We start from the raw sequence: 15,427 nt of genomic DNA on the forward strand, positions 1-15,427 counted from the left end.
TTCAAGCCTCTGGGTCCGATGATGAGGCTAAAAATATCTTTGATTGATCCCATTTTGATGTTCAGGTGGGAAGTGAAGAAAAGAACCTCTGTTTTGAAGACAGCTTCTCGGAATCTCAGTGTAATCTACTCACAATCTACTTTGAAGCAATTGCAATTTAAGAGTTGAAGGAAAAATGATGCTCGGTTGAACAGATGTTGCAGGAAAATCAATGCTGCATGGAAGTTCTTCCACACCATGAATTTGTTTTCGCCATCAATGAACCAAAAGAAAACCTCATCTTCCACCTCCTAACCTGATTTCATTTCGCCATTTAACACAAAATCAAAATAGTTCTTGATCTTCATATCAGGATATACCAATACATTCAGCTACAGATTAAATCTCAATACAGTTCCCTTCTAGCAACAAATATTTTTTCTTCAAAAAAAAATTGCAGTTCTAAATGATCACAAATAAATAATAGAGAAAATATAAACATCTACAAGCCTGGTTCTCTTCTCAGCAGGCTTGCACCAGAAAAATTTTCAACAGTCGTGTACAATTTGAAACCATAACCATGGTTCTTGGCCTTCAAGAGAACTGATGTATGGCAAGTAACTAGTGAACATCCCTGAGAACCAGTGCTGCAACTCTCTGCAATGATTCACATGCCTTGACCAGATCCGCTTCTGAATGTCCAGCAGAAACAAACAATCTGATGCCTACTGGCAGCCGGCATTTATCAAGTGTTGACCGTTTTGACGTCACTACAAATACACAGTCTTCTCTCAAAGCCTGCAAATGTGTAATGATCAGAGTCATTTAAATAGTTTCCAAGAAAAAAGATAATTGATACCGAGTGAAAGCCTTTCAAAAATAATTCTATGCAAAAAGAACCATGTACTTACATGATCAGCTATATCGTCAAGGAGACGGAAGTCTTCTTTTACTGAGCCAGTTGACTTCTCCAGTTTTAGGAAGACAATTGGTGACTCCGGATTACTTGCTACAGACAGCCCTTTGATATCTGACAATCCTGCAGTTCGCATAACATTTTTAGAACAAAAATCCAAATTGGATTAACCTGAAAACTGGCACTGATATTGGATGATAGTCTTATTTTGTACATCGGGTATATGGTAATGTTATATCTTTTTCACTACTGGTGGTATACCCTTAATTTCATTAGTTCAGGTTTTTTTTTTTCTCCACTGACAGATATGCGGATGCCAAGGTCATGTATCCTCGTTTCACAAAATGATTGAACATTCCACTTGGATAGCTGAAGAAAACAAATAAATAACCAACTTTCATTGTTTATTTGGACATTTAACGTAAGTATGGTAAGTGGTAATGTGAATCTGCTTCTACTGCTTCAGATAAACACTTCTTATAACTAGAAGATTTGAATTTTTAAAGGCTAAACTCCTTGAGACTGAAGACTAGAAAAATCGATCTGAATTGTTACAGCAAGTGCATTTCGACCAAATTTGATTATCTTTAACCCGAAATTTACCCTGCAAAACATGAAATTTGATTTGGGGTGCATCAATGGGTCAAGAGGGATTGGCATAATTTCACATTGGAGAGACAAACACATACGAGTCAAATATAGAGATTACACAACCACAAGTACAACAAATTAGATGAAAATGTTCACTTACTGATAATTCCAGGAATTTTACTTCTTTCAAATTTACAATTTGTTGTAATAATAAAGGTAATATTAGAATTTAGCAGCATTAGATTGGGATTTTAAGTCATAAGTAGAATAGGACTAAACTAGAGCCTCTACTTTCTAAGTTATTTCACATGAAGAGAACTATGTTCACCAAATATTTTCGTTTGAAAACTTGTTTTATGATTTGGTGATTAAATCTACCACCTCAAATATTAAGCTTAAGGGTGGCCACAATACAGAGCACTGCTCTCTAGCAGCCCTGTTTGTTACGAGAACAATCTGGATCCTGAGATTGAAGATCCAGATATAACTGCAAATTTTACTGAAAAATCAAAGCAAATTCTCATTATGTTACTTGCGTATTGAAGAAGATTCTATCCTGTTGTTATGGTCTCTTTAGTTCTCAGAATAAAAGGTGAATAAAGTAGGAATGTAATAGATAGACACATACAAAACTAATACATTGTTTGGTTGGCCATTAAACATTATTCAAGGGAATGACTATTCCCTAAATAAGGATAGTTATTCACTGAGAAAGGACATGAATTGGAATTCAAAGTTACGAATAGTACCATACAGCTTGCCCTCATCAATAAAATTATAGCTCAAGTTATCCTTGCATCAAAAGAAGAGAAATTGAACTAAACAGCAGTTTTGCCTGATTGACATCAAACAACTCACTGCATTTTTGGTGTCTCAATGAGATTTTCGGCCAGTAAATCATAATTTACAGCCGCTTCTTGTGAGAAAAATTAAATATGGCTTTTTCTCTCCTGTTTGTGGTTCTCAAATAGACTCTAAATGTTGGTTGAATTTCTTTCAGAAAAGAAAGTTGAGACAATAAATAAGATTAATTAGATTCGTTGATAGTGATTTTTTTAGGAAAGAAGAATGAGGATTGAGTAGCATAAGGAAAAACACTCACGAGTTTACTTTTGAACTTTTTTTCCTTACAAAACTTATTTAAATGAGAGCAAATAATCAATTTAATCCCTGAACCTCGGTCCACGTTGCAATTTAGTTCTAAAAGTTCTGTGGGATTCAGCACTCCCATCTGTGTCTTGCTAAGATCATTGTTGCCTATTCGTGACATGGGAATGGTGAATGAAACAAGGATTTTTTTATTAAAAAAAAAAGAGATTGAATTATGTGAAGGAGATTTGTGGCGAATTTTGCAGATATGATCTTATGGTTTTTCTTTTCTCCCAATTTATCTTCTGGGTCTTTTTCAACTTCTTTGTTTCTTTTGTCTACTGGAAAATATTTTGCTGAGTTAGAGAGAGAAAAAAAAGAAAAAGAAACATAAAGAGAGAGAAATGGGTTTTTTGAAAATATCCAAACAGGTTTCCGATTTTGGTCTTAGTTAAGCTTTTCCCATCGAAAACGAGTTGCACAATGATTTACAGAGAAGGAAAATTAAAGAGGTGATTCTGAGGGCTAATCCTGACGTTGTATCTTCCTATAAACAAAACGAGAAAGTGGGGTAGACCAATCATTAAGACTCTTTGGGATTTTAGGTTCAGGAATTTGGGTTACGAGCCCCTTGTATGGGGCTCCAGGTGACATGCTGATGACATGCAATAATATAGTGGCTTCTCTCATTGATACTGTTGAACTTTTTCCGTCGCTATGTTGTTGAACAACAACAGGAAAGAGAATTGATGGTTCACCTGTGTTATATACCCACTAGACCTATGCACTCTTCTCTTTTAATAGATACATTTTTTTGTTTCTGACTTATAGGATCTTTTCTGGAGTGTTGGGGTGGTGATTTTAATGCTTGTATGTTTCCTTGGAAAAATTGGATGTAGTAGATTGGATACTACAATGCGGGGTTTCAATAGCATTATTCAGAACTATCAGCATAGAGATCTCTTGTTGTCTAGTGCTCACTTTACTTTGTTAGTGAATAGGGTTTGTCTCTCTCCTCCCACTTAGATTGGTCTTTAGTGAGAAACTGGGTGGGAAGATAGTTTACCTAACCTTCTGCAAGATCTTCTGTGATAATCTTAGTGGACAGTGCCTAAAACTACTCATTAAAGATTTTAACTCCTCAATATATGGAATGGTAAGATGAAGAATATTACCCATCCCTTGTGCTACAAACATAATATGAATTGTAGCCAATAGAAGCATGTTTTCCTGGTGTTTAGAGAGAAAATCTTATATCATGTAAAGTGTTTTCTCAGTTTTAAGAGGACTAGAGGACTTGAGAAAATTAAACCATCATGCCACGAAATCAGTAGCAAGTCCAAAACCAACCTTTCCATAATATGGAAATGTTCCTCTTCAGCTTTGTTAACAGCTCAGGGTTTTCTTCCAGAACATCAATAGCAGTAATTGCAGCACTTGCAAGATATGGAGGCAACGAAGCAGAGAAGACATACCCAGAACTGCTCAACCTCTGCCACAGATAAGCAGAGACATCAGCTTTTGTAAAGAAACACGACATACATAATAAATCTTAATATACTAGTGATAGAACATGATAAACAAGTAGGACTTCCATGTTGTGTATCTGTTCCTTAATATGTTATATAATACAGTTCCATACTTGGTGATCAACTACTCTAGTACTCCCAGTGCAGAATCCTCCTTCCGTTGCTAATGCATGCCCCATAGCAGCAGTTATAATATCTATCTTTTCAATCTGCAAGGCAATCAATATAAATCACTACCGAACCAGCTACAAGTGATAATAAAAGCATATAGGTTTTGATAGCATACGGGAACCCCATAGTATTCAGCAAGACCTCTTCCAGATCGGCCAAGTACGCCAAACGAGTTACTCTCATCCAATAAAACACGGAACAGGTATTTCTCTTTCAATTTAACAATTTCATCAAGAGGAGCTATTTGGCCAGAATTCTACAAATTAAAGACATTTCAGAAGCTTTCAGCCAAGCAGGTTAAGATTCATATACCAGAAAGTAAATGTAGTGGCATAGTGGAACGCGAAACAATATGAGAAAACTAATGCCAACTCTATGGTGTACTTGTAAACAGCTCAGAACATTTCAGATATAAATATTCATATCTGCATTTCAGGATGCATATTTATGGGCAAAACTTCAAGTAAACCAAAAAAACATATATCAAAATTTTACACAAAAACCTTAACATACCTGGTACACAGCTTCAACCACAATGTAGCGCCGCAATTTCTTAGCCCGCTTGTTTTCTGCAGTAATTTTCTCAAGAGTATTGTGTAAGGATTCCATATCATTATGTTTGAAATATACAATTGTGCTTCTGGAAAGGTAAAGGCCATTTTGTATTCCCCAGTGAACTCCCTCATCCCTGGAAGAGGAAAATAAAAAATTGAAAAAAAGGACCTTTTTACATCTCAAAAAAGTAAAGCTTTGGCCAAAAATATGCAACTAGGATTCATAAGCCATAAAGGATAAAGAGAGGCCAACTCAAACAGTACCAAACATGTCAAACATAAAAAATCATAGAGGGCCATCAACATAAACTAGAATCTATTAATCTCATGGATCCAAATGATACGCAAGAGGAAAAAGAAAACTCCTTGATCCCTTGAAAAATTTTACACTGATACTATTCCTAGTTCCTCCCATCAAACTTGGTGATATAGGATAAAAAGAGCTTATTCACAAAACTTAAGAAAAATTAAGAAGGAAACAAAACTAGAGACCTCAGATCTCAATAATCAAATCAATATCACAAGAAAGTTGAATAATAACCTAAAAAGTCTGCATCTCCACTAAGCTAGATAATTTATATATAGGCACAATACACAGCCAAAATAAGAAAACTTAAGTCTACCTAAGAACTCTATTAAATAGAAAAGTAACTAATTAACTGAAGAACCTACAAGAGAACATAACTAACTAGGATCCCATCTAAATAAGAAATTAGATTTTAGATTAAAAAGCTGATAAGGATACCAAGAAGGACTTCAATATTAAACCAATCAGACTTTTATTGCCTCAAAAAAATAAATTAGTATCTCCATAAGTTTGTTTTCGCATCAGAACATACTAATTAATAAGGATACACTTTCCAGCCTCAATATAAAAATATTAGTATAATAGGTCACAAACAATTCAAATCAGGAAACTTAAAACATAAGAATAATAGACAACATAAATCAATATCATTCTTAAATGATATCACTATAAGTAATTCTGCTTTTTTTTTAATTAAAAAACTTAGTAATTCTGCTTCTGATTTTGGGAAGAATTATGAAGAGGCCTACTCCAGACAACTAATTAGATATGAATGAAACAGGAAATGAAGTTTGCAAATTTTAAATGAAAAACTAAGGGTACTCTGAAATGTAAAATTAGGTTTCGCCTAAGTAAAAGTCCAGACTACCCCATGGTCGAGAAGTGGAAATAAGCTACTAAAGCATAAATGCTTAAAGAAGTACCACCACTACTGTCCCTCAAAATTGAGAAAACCACAAGAAACAAAATTACATGCTCTAGCCCATTATTCTTTTTTATCAGACAGGTTTGATTTACTATTTTTAGACAAATTATAAGCACTTAAATATGATACATGCAAACAAAGAAAAGTGTCATGTTGCACTGCACAGTCACACTCAACAACAACCTAGTATCAACTAGGATCAAAAGGTTAGTAAAGCTGCTAACAATAAGATTACAAAATCCTAATAAACACTTCATCTTTAATCAAAGACCAATATCATTAGAAACCACCTTCTTAAATAATACATAATAAGGTAAAACTGTAACATGGCTCTCAAGAAAAATGTTCATACCATGGTAGAACAAACGGAATAAGATTATCCATCCTGATTATACTTACACGACAATGATGTCACCTTTTTTACAAAAACATGGTATTGTGCTGAACATGGTAGAAAGTCCATAAGAATAGAGGATTGAATCAGAAGTTCCCAAAAACTTTGCTATCCTCGCCTCACAATCAAGGTGAACATCTAGACAAAAGGATCTAGTTAGAATGTTGTTCCCTTGAAACTTTATCAGCAAAAGAAGCCTACTTCTCTCAAATCAGTTTGAAACTTCAGTCTTACCAATTGTTCCATAAAACCCACGAGGACCACAAGAACCAACGCCATATTTTTCAAGTGCAGAAGTACATGAGTCCTATAAATGCATTTTAAAGAAGATTTATTCAAGTTAGTACATTATTGCAAAGGAAAATAAAATAATGAAAGGATGAATTTTCCTTACCAGCAACTTCTGGTGTCCGATAAATCCAAGATAATTTGCTGATGCAAAATTCACAACATCTTTTCCATTGATTACTGTATGGGGCCCAGCAGCGCTACAAAATGATCCATAAATTATTAAGAATCCTAATGTGTTACCTGCTGAAATAATCAAATCAATAACCATGAAATAGATCAACTAAGAACAAAGACCTTATCCAGAAGCCCCAAATTTACCATAGATCTTTTTGCAAAGGAAAACAAGTATTACCCTTTCTTTTCATTTTCTTTGGCCCAAATGTTTGTCTTAACAAAAATACATTTATTTATTTTTTACCAGGATGTAGCTTCCAATGTAATAAGATAAAGGGTAAGAAAAAAATGTAAACATGATGAGGCTAACATGATGAGAAGGAATACAGGGAGCATTAGGAGAACAAATTCATGATGAGAAGGAAGAGAGAAATGGAGAGATGAAGATAACGTGAAATAATGATTGGAAGAATTTTCTTTTGGTTGTAGAAAGTGCAAGAATAAAGAACGGGAGAAAATAAACAGATAAAAAAAAAAGGAAAACACGAGTAAGCAGAATCACAAAATTTCAAGAATCAAATATAACTCACTACACAGAAATAACTTGCTCTTTACCTTTCCAAAACTGGTGACTCATATTTCATCTCTTCTGTAATAGGGGGAATAAGAGATTCTGGAACCCATTCATCACAAAGCTCATCTATTTCCTACCGACATCAGACAAGCTTTTATCATTGTTAGACCGAATGCAAAATGATCTGCATTATATTAGGTGATAGATAACAGCTTGATACAAGAAAAAGGAAAATAGAAATAGTGAAGTTGAAAATTCTGACAAAAAACTCCTATAAGTCAAATCATCAATGAAACAAAGGAATCATGTATATGAGCTTAAAGCAGTAAAACATACACAAAATGCAGAGTAAATGCTTAACCTTCTCTTAAGAGAAGACCCTCATGACGACTTCATAAAGTTAAGTTTCATACCATCAGCACAAACCCCAATATAATTGCACAACAATCCCTTTTTGGTTACCTTGGACTGCAAATATTTGTGATATGGCTCTTTTCTACCATTTTTTCTCCCTTGCCAGACAAAGAAGCCAAGGTTGGGGACTGTTTCTCACTAAATGGGAAGGAAAGGTTGTGTGATGTAGGACAAATAACAGCAAAACTATTTTGTTCTGCGGGTAGTTTGAAAATAGAGAAAATTTGGGCAAGAAACTGAAGAATATAGATAAGTAAAAGAAAACTAGGGATTAAGGGGAACAAATTCTTGTGAAGCTTCTCCTGGTGCATTTACATCATAATGTCGCATGTTACCACGCAGAAGCTCCAAAATCTGATTCAACCACTGGTGTGTTTGCCTTTGCAATCTGCGCATTCTTGTTATGAACTCGGACAGCCTCAGATCGAGCTCTTTTACAGACTGATTGATGCATTGTTGATAGACAGTTGTTGCTTTTCCTTTTTTTCTAGGTAATCGCAATCACAGCGGCTTGCATTTTCTTGGAATCAAGCTGCTCCAACACCAATTTGTCAGGAACCTGTCCTGACTTGTGATGAAATAAAGGAAGCAGAAATGTAGAAGAAATAGAAAACAATTTAGAAGAAGATGAAAGAAGAATTAGAATCTAAGGAGAAGAAAGAGTAAGGGAGAAGAAGAGAAAAGAGAAATTGTGTAGAGAGAAGTTTGAAATTTTATTTATATTTTATAGATAAAAACTCAATTCTCAACTCCACTTCTTTATAGCTGAAAAGTAATTAATTAAAACTAATTTCTAACAAATCAAAACAACTTAACTAATTATTTCTAACAAATCTAACCACTATTAGTCGGGTCCTTACACTTTGCGCCCATTTATGGTGTGCATTATTCTTCAACAAAATCATCTATAGTTATTAAAAAATTAGAGTATCCTCTAGATATCTATTATGTTCCTGAGATCAGGATTTTGTCACTGGACGGTTATATGAAATTTCCGATTCCATAATCTGGTTCTTTTCCTTGTTGCAATTTCTTGAACAGTCTATTTTAAAAATATATTACATCCCATCAAAGGAAATTGCTATCTTGGACCTCATTAGAGAGAACTCCAATCTCGTACTTTAGAATAATATTCTAACTTATTTTATTAATAGCAAGCATTTTCCTTTATATAGAGGTTATAATTTTTATTTACGAATATTAATCTAATTTGAAATTTAAATCTAATTAAAAATACTCTACTAATATATTGAAAATCCAACACTATTTAAGAATAAAGTATTAATGGAAAATATATATTATTTAGAAATCTAATACTAATTAGAATTCACAACTATTTAAAAATATAATATTAATTAGGATTCCATATTTAATTGAATGTCAATTTCCTATTCTTGCTGCACCTTCCATATTTACATCCATAACATTACTCTCACTTGGTTTTCAAGTTTGTTCTCAAGCTTGAAATGTGGATGTACTTGTCTCGTTGGTCTTTTCTTATGTCAAGCATCATATTCAATCTCAAGCCAGAATAGTCATTTACATTGGTGACCTGAAACAAACGACTCCTCGCAATTATAACACAGTCTCTTCAGTCTTTTTTTTGTCATCTCTGTCTTTATTAGTTTCTTTATAACTGGAGAGGAAGTGTTACCAAATTGTGTTGTAATGTTGCTATTCTGTAGAACTGGTATTTCCTGAACTGAATTGTTACGCTTGGTCACGAATTGAGAAGATTCACAACAATTGTGTTTGGTCATAATTCACAACTGTTGTTTCTTTTCAAAAGCTCTAGCAATACTCATTGCATGCACAAGAGTGGCAAGTGATTACATCTCGACCTCTAAGTGGAGACAATCAATTAGTCCTGCTGTGAACAAACTTACATACTGATCAACTTGAACAAATCTGTTTGTCTGTGCCAGTTTTTCCTAAAACTGCATCCGATATTCCTTAACTAACCCTGTTTGTATCAAGTTCACCAGCACCTCCAATGGATTGCTTCTGGCTTGCGGTTAAACCTTATCGAGCAGTATTTCTTAAATCCAGCTCAATTGATTGTGGGTTGTTCGGATTCTAATTGATGATACCAAAGTTGTGTTTCACTAAGCATGTGTAAGGCAGTCAAGCCCACCTTATCTCTTTCCGATGTGTGTTGATTAGTAAAGAATTTTTCATATCGATGTAACCAGATCAGAGGATCTTCAGAACCGTCGAATGTTGGAAAGTTTAATTTAGTGTAGCGAGGAGCAACCACATTACCTGAGTAATGGTTTGTACCTTACTAATGACTTCGCACGTGAAATACTTGGGGTGGTTGTTCTTGCAGATTATGACTACTGGCAGTTCCTTCCGAAATGGTTCGCATGTTCTAACCAATTTCACCTAATATTTTCTTGAATTGCGAGGATAACTCCTACAGCTGACTGCCTAAGTGTTTTGATTTCTATTGTTCGTGTTTCGTTTGCGGCGAGAGCTTCCTTACCATCAATCGTAGATCTTCCATTATTGCAGAGTCGTCCATTGTGTTAGGCTCTGATACTAATTTGTTATGTTCCCGAGATCAAGATCTTGTCACTAGGTGATTATTTGAAATTTCTCATTCCATAATCTGTCTCTTCTCCTTGTTGTGATTTTTTGAGCGGCCTATTTTAAAAATAGATTATAACTCATCAAAAGGAACTACTACCTTAGATCTCGTAAAAGAGAGCTTCAATCTCGTACTTTAAAATAATATTCTAACTTATTTTATTAATAACAAGCATTCCCTTTTTTATAAATATTTAAATTTTTATTTAAAAATATTAATCTAATTTGAAATCTAAATCTAATTAGAAATACTCTAATAAAATATTGAAAATCTAACACTATTTAGAAATCAAATATTAATGAAATATATATATATATATTATTTAAAAATCTAATACTAATTAAAACTCTAATTATTCAGAAATTTAATACTAATTAAGATTCCATATTTAATTGAATGTCAATTTCTTGTTCTTGCTACACCTTGCATATTTGCATCTATAACAATATCCAAGATTCTCCAAGTCTCAACCATAGGCTGACAAGGGCAAGAACAGCGCAAGCAAGCCTCATGCTTGCTGCAAGATTTCTCTAACACGACTTGTCACCTGACCCCAGACACGAGACATTAATAAACTTACTTAGCAATTTCCCTCATCTACGGTTCATCATAGCTTTCACTCCATCTACTAAGGGCGATCTTCAAACTTGAGACATCACATTATGCCTGCAGATGTTTTGTAGAGGTTAATTTGAGGCCAATTCGTTCCCTGTTAGCCCATCTTTTGCACTCAGGGATGAACTCATTTTTGAGGAAGAGAGATGTACCGTGGGCCAACAAGTGCACGTAACAAAAGTATATCAATAAGATTTTGTGAGCCAAATAGTTCTATTTAGTGGCTAAGTGTACTAGCAGCTCAACCAGATATTATTAAGGTCTAGTCAGTAACAATTATGTAGGCCAGCTAAATCTGTCTCTTGTTCAAAAACTGCTAAAATGTAGGAAGCAGTTGCACTAAGATAAGCAGTTTCTTGTCTCTTTCAGTAAGGTCTTAGAAGGTTTTTATGTCAAGGAATAAAGATCAAAAGAAAAATAACTTCTAAAACGCTTTTAGGACTCTTTGAGATCCTTGGGTTGCAAGTCCATACTGATGATCTGGTAATAAGATTTTGCAATAGGACGTAACACAATATTTCAGGAAAAGAAAAACAACAATAGTACATACCACACTAATTGGCAACTGGACCTCTCACGCTATCATGTACGCACTGAAATTGTTGCTTACTTCATTCTGCAGTTAGTTATTCTAAACACTTACTGAAATGCTTCTTTCACACTAATAGAACAATGCGCTTGTTCTAGATGCATGAAACTAGTAGAATTGCTGAAATAAAATCAACTACTTGCTTAGCTTTGACTTCACTGAAAAAAATACATGTCATCTAATATCAGATATACTAAATCTAAGAACACTTCATAGCCATGTTATACATGCATAGCAATGCCAGGTTACTGTATCCTTACAAAATATATCGTCCAATAATTACAAGTAATTCCTATATTCCATTACCACATTATAACTTTTTTAGTCTGGCTGCTATTACAGCTATGTCAAACGATAAAACCTCTCACTTTAATCATATACACGGCTGCTACTTTCTTTTTTCATACCTGCCCTTACCTTTAACTCAAAAAGTATGTGAAAACCAGTAAACAGTTAACAAAGGTCCATCTCCAAACAGGCATCAGTAAGCTTGATCTTGTCAATTTGAAGCAACACCCCGTGCTGTCTATACACTCAAGACTGATTTTTCTTGAAAGAAGCAGAGTTCTTTCTGCTCACAAAAAAGCCAGCAAATTTAACACTGTTTATGTCAAAAACATTTTTTTATAAAGAAAATGTAAAGTACTAAAAAGCACTAAAGGGATGCAACCCACATACAAAAAACTTTATAAGTCTCTTAATATATCAACTAGATCCTCTAAGTCCTCACAAGTGTGAAGAGAATGAAACTTAACCCAAAAACCTAAGGCTTGGAACCAAGTATCATTGACACTAATGAAAGACAATTATATGCCTTCAAAAGTTCTTCTATTTCTTTCTTTCTAAATAAGCCATACAGTAGCCAAAGAGAGAAGGCCTAAGCTCTTATTATCGCGTTTATCCCCATGGATGCCTTTCCAAGCCCACATATCCTCTTTGACCGAACATGTTACAGTCCAATTCACCCACATAAGACTATAAGTCAAACACGTCAGTATGAAAAAAAAAACACAACACCAACAGATGAGGTGGTTGGCTGAATCTACAGCTTCCTAGCACAAGTGGCATCCATTCTTTTTTTTGGGGGGAAATACAAGTAGCATCCATTCATGATGATGTTTCTCCTCTTAACCAAATTGTTTATAGTTAGGAAACAACTCCTTGCCACTTCTCAGGCCAAAAAGGCTGCTCTGGGAGATGATTTGTCAGAAGCCTACAAGTACAGGCAGAGAATGCAGCAAGTAGAAAACACCTTATTACGTGGAGACACACAAAGAAAGAAACAGCATGTTTGTACTTTGAAAAATTCTTTACAAAATAAAAGTTGGGAGAGCATAAATTCAAAAATCTCAAACAGCAGAACCTTGGCAGAAATGTTTTTTTCTGTACGGGCACACCCTGCTGTACCTACTACTAGGTATTTCACTAGACTATGATCAACCAGTCTTTCTTACATACCTTCTCTTCACTGAAATATCCACTACAAGGTCAACAACACATCTTGATACGATTGAAAATCCAGAATATGATATACACATATCCAGCAGAGCACAAAACAATTGTTGGACAAACCAAAAATGTCAGTGGCAGGGCTATTGTATAAACCTTCTTGCTTAAAGGCCTTTTAGGAGGCTTGTAACTTTTCTGGGAAAGTAGGAAGAGGATGACCACCAGCAGAAGAACCTCCACAAAAAGATGCCCTATAACCAGATGTTCAAAAAGAAGTCAATATCCTTATTGACAAACAAAAAGCAAGAAAATATCACCAAGACTTCAACAGTTACAAACTTACCGCCTATATGCACTCCAAATACAACAGCTCGAGCAGAGGGAGCATCCAAAGCAAATGTTATCCAGTTTAAAGTTGTATTAACTATGTCATGGATATTCGACGCCATGGAAATGTAAAGAGGAACCTGCCCTTCAAGTATATCTTCGGAAAACTTCAGCTAGAAAAACCTACATGGAACCACTGTTTGTTAAAACTTTTACTCTCAAGCAACCAGTACTTTTTAGCCAAAAGATATTACAGGCAAAGATATATGATATAAACATGAATCACTTTCTACAACAGTTAAATCACGAGATACTGAAACCTTTACGGGTCTAAGAAGCCGCACTAATCCAATTGAGGGTCAGATCATCATCCAAATATGTACCAGTCAATTTTTTAAAAAAAATGGATCTGGGAAAAAAAACTAGAAAATGAGAAGCTGTGAAGAGACTGTTCCTGTGACATGGATGAGTTCATTATGACTGAAATTAGCATTCATTTATTTGTCGCCTAACTATCGTACAAGTGTGCATGCGAGCTTCCCTTAAGTACGATAACAAATTTACAGTATTATTAAAAATCGTAGGTAGGGGAGACATACACAATACGGATTGATTTTCACAGGAAAGCAATCTACGCGATACATTTAAACTTAATGAAGATTTCTAAAACATTGACGCCCAACTGCTAAACAAATGTAAAAAAGGAATAAGTAAATAAACAAATATATACTTTATATACTTTTTATTTAAGAAAAAAAGTAAATAAACAAATAAATAAGGAAACAACAGACCAGCCAAGAAGAATTAAAGCCTAAAGGAAAATAAACTGAAAAAAAATTAATGGATCCTACGCAACCAATCCTTCAAAACTTTAGAGAAAGAAAACAAAAACTCATAATGCGGGTACATTTTTTCAACGAAACCTTCGCTGCTGATTATTATGTAAACACATTTAGAAAGATCAAAGCAACCACGGGAGATCGATGAAAATTGATTTTAACTTATTTTTAATTCAAACCTCATTGAAAAATTCTATGAAAAGTTTATAATCTAACTAAAATCAGGGCTGTTCGGAAATAAGTTAAAGCCCAGCAGTACGAACTTAACTGATGTTAGAATAACTGGTTTTCAGATGAAGGAATGCATTTGATGTTACTCAAACATCTTCTTTTTTATACTTAAGCAAATACGATAATCTCCGCAGCCTAACTAGATGAGGAGCAAACTAACTGCATACCCATGATAAATTTTGCATATATAATCATAGCACCCACATATTTCCACATTCATTAAAAAAAAGCATAAAAAAAGAAAAAGCATTGTGCCATAAGAAAAAGTAGATAAACAAATGAAAATTCCATTGCCGGACAGAATAACAACCTGTCATTTATGAGATAATTCAAAAATTTAGGCCATATATAGAAAATTGCCCCATTGCCCATCAGTTTAGGTATGAACTCACAAGTCACCATAGCTTCTCAACTGAAAACCCACCATTAATTCCCTAATTTGAATGAAAAAATCATCTGAATGCACCAAAAAAGGAAAGAAACAACAACATAAAATGCATTCGACGTCATACCACTCAGTTTGTGTTACATAAAGAGCGGATCACAAATGATTCGAGAGAGGAGTCTCCATATACCACTCAATTTCACCAAAGATGACGAAATGATCCTATGCCGATGGCGTTTTCTTCAAACCAACGTCCTGTATCCTCTGTTTTAATTTTAAGAAATTAAAGAGAGAATCTCCTTTTTCATCATATCCTTTCCCCGATCATCTCCGTAGTCAAAGATTAACCCCTTTCAGCACTCACTCCCATACAACCCTCCTCTGCAAAATCAGAGCTCTTCAGTATTCTTGTTTTCTGCAACAACCTTTATTCCAGATCGAAGCTGCTCAAAGCCTCTGAATTCCGACATATTATGCTTGGATCCCCTGCTTCAGCACGTTCATTTTCCCTCTGCACCCTATTTCAATCATCTAAATCATACGGTCCAACTCAA

The 15,427-nt window shown here is 34.5% G+C and overlaps 1 protein-coding gene across 4 annotated transcripts; it reads right to left on the reverse strand.

Moving 5' to 3' along the window:
* Positions 1-281: 281 nt before the first annotated feature.
* Positions 282-15,370, reverse strand: LCB1 (long-chain base1). 4 transcript variants are annotated; one of them, XM_088206775.1, is made up of 14 exons: positions 15,001-15,370; positions 14,799-14,922; positions 13,435-13,601; positions 13,248-13,342; positions 7,476-7,567; positions 6,850-6,943; positions 6,690-6,762; positions 6,461-6,593; positions 4,789-4,963; positions 4,391-4,531; positions 4,218-4,313; positions 3,926-4,067; positions 891-1,018; positions 282-777 (listed from the first exon to the last, which is right to left on the reverse strand). In XM_088206775.1, exons 3-14 carry the CDS (start codon positions 13,538-13,540, stop codon positions 601-603), a joined length of 1,452 nt encoding a protein of 483 aa, XP_088062901.1. In that variant the 5' UTR covers positions 13,541-13,601; positions 14,799-14,922; positions 15,001-15,370; the 3' UTR covers positions 282-600. The 4 variants fall into 4 exon arrangements, with proteins under 4 accessions (XP_088062901.1, XP_088062902.1, XP_088062900.1 ...); XM_088206776.1 differs by lacking the exon at positions 14,799-14,922 and having other exon boundaries at positions 15,064-15,370; XM_088206774.1 differs by lacking the exon at positions 14,799-14,922.
* Between the last annotated feature and the right edge of the window lie 57 nt (positions 15,371-15,427).

This window comes from Carica papaya, chromosome 7, assembly GCF_054855325.1.
Source record: "Carica papaya isolate Zhongbai chromosome 7, ASM5485532v1, whole genome shotgun sequence".
Classification (NCBI taxonomy): Eukaryota; Viridiplantae; Streptophyta; class Magnoliopsida; order Brassicales; family Caricaceae; genus Carica; species Carica papaya.

Coding starts and splice junctions, on each gene's coding strand:
- LCB1 (XM_088206776.1), bottom strand. CDS start 13,540: ATGGCGTCGAATATCCATGACATAGTTAATACAACTTTAAACTGGATA. Junction 4,964..6,460: donor AAAGGTGACATCATTGTCGT/GTAAGTATAATC, acceptor TTCCTCTTCCAG/GGATGAGGGAGTTCACTGGG. Junction 4,068..4,217: donor CTAGAGTAGTTGATCACCAA/GTATGGAACTGT, acceptor TATCTGTGGCAG/AGGTTGAGCAGTTCTGGGTA.